At 40.5% G+C, this 6,354-nt stretch overlaps 1 protein-coding gene across 1 annotated transcript in view; it reads left to right on the plus strand.

The window, feature by feature from the left end:
• The window catches only part of LOC106881569 (5'-3' exoribonuclease 1), a 75,659-nt gene extending 69,677 nt beyond the window's left edge, over window positions 1-5,982 (plus strand). The window contains exons 28-29 of the mRNA XM_052976888.1: window positions 446-650; window positions 5,731-5,982. Of these exons, the coding sequence (XP_052832848.1) occupies window positions 446-650; window positions 5,731-5,967 (442 nt within the window). The 3' untranslated portion in view covers window positions 5,968-5,982. The remainder of the gene's footprint in view (window positions 1-445; window positions 651-5,730) is intronic.
• Window positions 5,983-6,354: the final 372 nt, after the last annotated feature.

The following is a 6,354-nucleotide window of genomic DNA, read 5'->3' on the forward strand; positions in this document are numbered from 1 at the left end:
TTTGCCTTTTGTTCTTTCGGGAATGAGAGAATAAGTAACAGTTGGGCCCTGGGGTCAATGTAATTGACTTAGCACCCGACCTTAAAAAAATGTCAAGGCCTTGTGCCTATTGTAGAAAGGATTATTATTATTATTATTATTATTATTATTATTATTAAGGTGGCAGAACTGTTAGAACACCAGGCGAAATCCTTAGCGGTATTTCATCTGTCTTTACGTTCTGAGTTCAAACTCTGCCAAGGTCAACTTTGCCTTTCATCCTTTCTAGATTGATGAATTAAGTACCAGTTATGCACTAGGGTTGAGGTAATCGACTCGCCCCCTTCCCCCAAAAATTTTCAAGGCCTTGTGCCTATAGCAGAAATAATTATTATTTAATTATTTATTTATTTATTTATTTACTTATATTATTATTATTATTATTATTATTATTATTATTTTGCAGCAATGTACCGAACTGTGGCTATCATCTTACCACCCATGATATGATGAACTTGTCGTATGGGAAGCATCTAAACCAACCTACAATGACCAGCCCATTCCCAGCACGTACCTCCCAATATGCCAACCAGAACCAATCCGCAAGGCCCACATATTCCGGTAATCAGACCCAACGGAAAGTTACGGTGAACAACCAGAATAACTCCAGAGTACGTAGTTGTTGTAGTTGTTGTTGTTGTTGTTGTTGTTGTTGTTGGCTTCTATTGCTTTTTTCTTTTCCTTTTTTCTTTGTTTTTAGTTTCTGTTCAGTTCTTTTATCTTTTGTTTTAGTCATTGGACTGTGGCCACACTGGGGCACCACTTTGAAAAGGCTTTAGTCAAACGAATCGACCCCAGTACTTATGGGGTTTTTTAAAAATCTTTTTCAAGTCTGGTACTTATTCTGTTGGTGACCTTTTGTTGAATTGCTAAGTTACGAGAACGTAAACAAACCAACACCAGGTGTCAAGTTGTGATGGGTGATAAACACACACACACACACACACACACACACACACACATATACAACAGACTTCCACAGAGTTTCCATTTGCCAAATTCACTCACAAGGCATTGGTGTGCCTAGGTCTCTAGAAGAAGTCACTTGACCAAGGTGCCACACAGTGGGACTGAACCTGAAAACACAAGCTTACAAAGCAAGCTTCACCTCACAGCCATGCTTGGACCTGTCTAACCGTGTGTGTGTTACCAATCCATCCTCACTACTTGAGAATAAGTTTTAGTTGGTTTACGTCTCAATAACTTAGCGAATCAGCAAAAGAGACTGATACAGTAAATACCAGACTTTAAAAAAAGAAATGAAAAGAAAGAAAAACCCCCAAATATTGGGGTTGATTTCTACAGCTAAAACCCTTCGAGATTATGCTGCAGCATGGCCACAGTGCAATGACTGAAACAAGTAAGAGAGAGAGAGAGAGAGAGAGAGACAGACAGAATACAGAAACTACATGGGGGTGTTTGGGAAGTGTGAGGCATGTTACTTGGCTGAACCAAATCCCCTAAAACAGTAACCCCATAGCTGTTAGGTCCCATAAAAGTAGGGCCCCTGGGGGGAGGGGGTTCTCTCTCTTTTTCTATACCATTCTAAAAGGAAATGTTAAGAATTAGAAGAATTACCCTAATATAACCGTTTAGCATTTAAAGTAGGGTATCCGACTGTAATAATCACTGGAATAATTTAGCGCCTTCAGACTATCATCTCTTTGGCCCCATGAAAGAGGGTTTGAGAGGCAAACATTATTCCATTGACGAAGAAGTGAAAACTGTAGTGAAGAAGTGGCTCAAAGAACAGTCAACAGAATTTTACGGGGCTCTCATTCGAAGGTGGAACATTGCTATTGAGAGAAACGGTAACTATGTTGAGGAGTAGGGATGTGATCCACAGAGGACCAGCTTCATTTTGATGTATGATACATGTTCCTGTGTTGGTAATTATACCTGTCCTAAACAAAATGGCATTACTTTTTGACTCACCCTCATAGAAAGATTTTAGTAAAAATCCCATTATGAGTTTATGTAAAAATACCTGAAAGAGAAGTGAGACACTTACCCTATTGTGTTCGTTTGGGCTGTTTGTGGAGAAACGGAAGAGTGATTGGACACCCTTTATAATATCCTGCATCTAGAATAGTCCATTTTGTGACTCGATCTTCATTTCGTTTTATAATCTCAACTTCCAGTAATCCTTTCCACTATAGGCACAAGGCCTGGAATTTTTATCATCATCATTTTATCATTTTTATCATCATCGTCATTGCCATCATCATTTTTACATCTAGTCGATTACATTGACCCCAGTGTTTCACTGGTACTCATTCCATTGACCCCGCAAAGATGAAAGGCAAAAATCGATCTCAGTGAAATTTGAACTCCAAACGTAAGGACAGATGAAATGCCACTTAGCATTTTGCACAACGTGATAACGATTCTGCCAACTTGCCACCTTCTTGACTTCCAGTAATAACAGTAATTGTATGAAATTTTCAATCGAAAACCTAGTTTCAATCTGTCTCACCACAAAACCCCTGCCTCTGGTATGCTTACATGTTTATAACCAGTTGTTAAGCTCAAGACACCAGGCTTACAGTAAGTAACTTTCCTTGGCTTAGTTTTCTGAGATTGAAATGTGTGCTAATTTATTCAAGATGGCTGTTCCCGTACCTGTTGCTAAGGGGGTAGGGGACACTGGATGGCACTGCCCCCTAACTATTCAATGATGCACCCTCAGAATTAGAAAATCTTCCTGCAATTCATTTTTTGAAGTCTGACTAACATGCCCGTCGGTAAGGGGGAGCACTGTATGGCACTGCCCCCGGTGCACCCTCAGATTTAGAAAATACAGTTTGCAAAAATCTTCCTGCAATCCAATTAGTGACCCCAGAATATTTTGAGGCACCCCAAGGCACCAAAGTTTGGCGATGGGCCTTACTGTCCCTATACACAAAATGTGCCTGGCAATCCTTCAGTATTGGTAGACAACATCATTCACCCACACGATCTTCCCTCGTGACAAAGAGAAAGAGGCTGAGTTGAAAAAGTGGGTGAATGATGTCGTCTCCTCACACCATCACTCTGTAGACCAATATCGAAGGAACGCCTCCCCCCTCCTCTGCCCTTGCCTTTTTTCATATTGAAGTTGTGTAGAAGTGTTATTTATATGCAAGTCATCATCATCATCATCATCATCGTTGTCATTGTCATTATTGTCTTATTTTTATCATCATCATCGTCGTCATCATTGTTGTTATTGCCGTCATCATTTTTACATCTTGTTGCCAGTGCTGGACGCTTCTTCTCCAACACAGCATCTTCACATTTGTTCTTCCTTTGTCGTCTCTTGTGTAAGGTTTAGCTTCCTGGAAGCCATCATCACTCATCTCCACATCTTGATCGTCGTCGTCTTCCATTCTATCCTTCCATATGGCACTTCTTCACCCATCTCTCATCATTCATATGCATCACACATCCATTCCAATCTCACCATTTCTGCTGCACACTACCATCATCGGTTCCTTTTATACCCAGATCTTCCTCTCAGCTCGTCTATGCTTTGCCGTTTGTGCCCATTTAACATCACACATCTTGTGGATCACACTCACATCATTCTTTGCCAACCTTCGCACATCCTCTGCATTCAGAACCCATGTCTCACTACCATGCAGCATCACCATTCATACCCAAAGCATCGTACAACCTACCATTCACTCGGAGAGAAAATCTCATTAGCAGAGATAAGTAAACAAAACATCATCGACAGAGGTAATAGTTTCCCAAATTCTCTTCATCTGATTCTAATTCTGGCTACAACACTTTCAGTACACTTGCCCCACTCCCCACTAGGTCTCCTAGGTAACAGAACCCCTTATCAACTACTTCTACAGAGCCTATTAAATATTACAAGGAACTTACTTTATTGGTGTTCTAAGGGCTCGCTGTTCCTGCACACCTGTCACAGGTAAAGATTCTATTCACTGTCAGCCTGTCTTTGTTTTCCCTACACCTTGCACCCCTTTAGACTGCATAGAGCACACCAGGTGGAATTCTTGTCCAACTCCTTATCTGCGTATTGGGGACACAGCTGATATGGCAATTTCAAAAACATGTCTCTCTCAGGTTTTGACTCGAAGAATTCATGGAACCACATTTTCAGTTCCAAATCATTGTTGAACCAAACACCCCACAGAGTGTCAGAGAGCGACCCCAAAAGGTGATATTTCAGGAGAATATGGCAAGCATGGTAGAACTTCCCAACTAAGCTCCTGAGTCGTATTTTTTGTCAAATTAGCATGGGGCAGGGGTGAGTGTTGTCATGTTAAAGAAACGCATCATGTTGCTGGTCGGGTCATTTCAGTCAGATTGCCCATCAAATGAAGGCAACAGTATCATGAGAACATCCTATCTTATTTCCTTATTGCCCACAAGGGGCTAAGCATAGAGGGGACAAATAAGGACAGACAAAGGGATTAAGTCGATAACATCGACCCCCAGTGCATAACTGTTACTTAATTTATCAACTCCGAAAGGATGAAAGGCAAAGTCAACCTCGGGTGAATTTGAACTCAGAACGTAATGGCAGACAACGAAATACTGCTAAGCATTTCGCCCGGCGTGCTAACGTTTCTGCCAGCTCGCCGCCTCCTATCTGTTGAGCCAAATTCCCTCATGGATTGGTACTGACCCTTGTGGATGAGCTTGTTCACTGAATCCTCATTGGCCTGAACAGGTCAGATGAAATGCTGAGAGTGTGTGAGGTGGAGTTTTCCTTCCTTGAGCATATGGTTTTGGCTTCAGTCCCTCTGTGCGGTACCTTAAGCACTTGAGAAGGGCTGACCAAAGACATGTGAGAAGATTTGGTAGACAGAAACTGAAAAAAGTTCATTTTTCTTTTTTTTCTACTTGGCCCTCCACGATCACGTGGCCCTCCACGATCACGTGTCTGGAAATAAGTAAAATTTATTCAAATTTTCAAAAATGATGAACAAAATTTGTAATGGAAGAATAGAAGTACTGAAAATAAAAGCATAAAACACTACAAGAAAAATATTTTTTTTTGTGTTAATTCAAATAACATTAGAAAGAACTGAAAGAATTTATCTGATAACAGTGTAGATGGATAGGTCTACAGGTAGATAAATAAGTAGGTAGGTAGATAAGTAGTTAGATAGATAAATAGATAAGTAGGTAGGTAGGTAGGTAGGTAGGTAGGTAGATAGATAGATAGATAGATAGATAGGTCTATAGATAGATAGATAGGTCTACAGATAGATAGATAGATAGGTCTACAGGTAGATAGATAGATAGATAGATAGATAGATAGATAGACAGGTCTACAGGTAGATAGATAAGTAGGTAGGTAGATAAATAGATAGATAGATAAATAGATAAGTAGGTAGGTAGGTAGGTAGATAGAGAGGTCTATACAGATAGGAATGCATGCAGACCATGGTGTATGTGCTATACATTAATGTTGATTTTAATGTCAAGTTATAAATGCTTTGTTCATGGTCGGACACATTAAAGAAAAGTAAGAAAAAAATCCAAGTGGAGCATGGGACACAAAAAGGCTGATAAAGGCTGAATTATTGCTTGCTGGTAGAGGGCAGTTGACTGAGGACAAACGTTAGCCAAGGGCTTTCTGAGGATTGTTTGATGGTAACGATATGAATGCAGAGCAGATATCATTTCCTTGGGGTTTTGGTAACCTGTTCTTGTATGATTTCTTTCCCTCAGCATACTCCACAAACAACCACAACACCAACAACACCAGCTGATCAGCACCACACCCATCAGCAAGGTGACACATTTCATCCAAACTCATTCTATGACGGCGCCAGTCCTCAGTTTGTCACACCCAAGATGTTTAGTCGAAAACAAGCCAACCCTAAACTGACTGACGACAAAGCTTCAGCTAAGGTCAGTTGTTTGTTTGTTGTCTCTCTCTCTTGCTTTTGTCTTTGGAAATTCTAATTTACACATCGTATCATGCAGGGGTTTGCTGTGGGTTGACCAATAATGCCTTGAGTGATATTGGTGGACAGAAACTGAAAATCGCATGAGTTTTTGAGAGTTTATATTGCTCTTCATCTTCCTGTGTGTCTGTTTTGTATGCATTTCCTCACTTTTGTGTGTGTGTGTGTGTTTCCCTTTGTTGTGATATGTGATTTGTACTGATTGCAAACGCTCATCGTTAATGCAAACGGTGTCGTTTGTTTGCAGTCTTCTGCGAAAGCATGTCCGACTCTTCTTTGACATGTCTTGAACACATTGCACAATGATTTGTTCACAAACAAAGGCTCCGTTGTTCTTACAAATGGTGTCACGTGTCTGCAGTTCTTCACACGAAAAAACGTGTCT

The sequence above is a fragment of the Octopus bimaculoides genome, chromosome 26, assembly GCF_001194135.2.
Source record: "Octopus bimaculoides isolate UCB-OBI-ISO-001 chromosome 26, ASM119413v2, whole genome shotgun sequence".
NCBI lineage: Eukaryota > Metazoa > Mollusca > Cephalopoda > Octopoda > Octopodidae > Octopus > Octopus bimaculoides.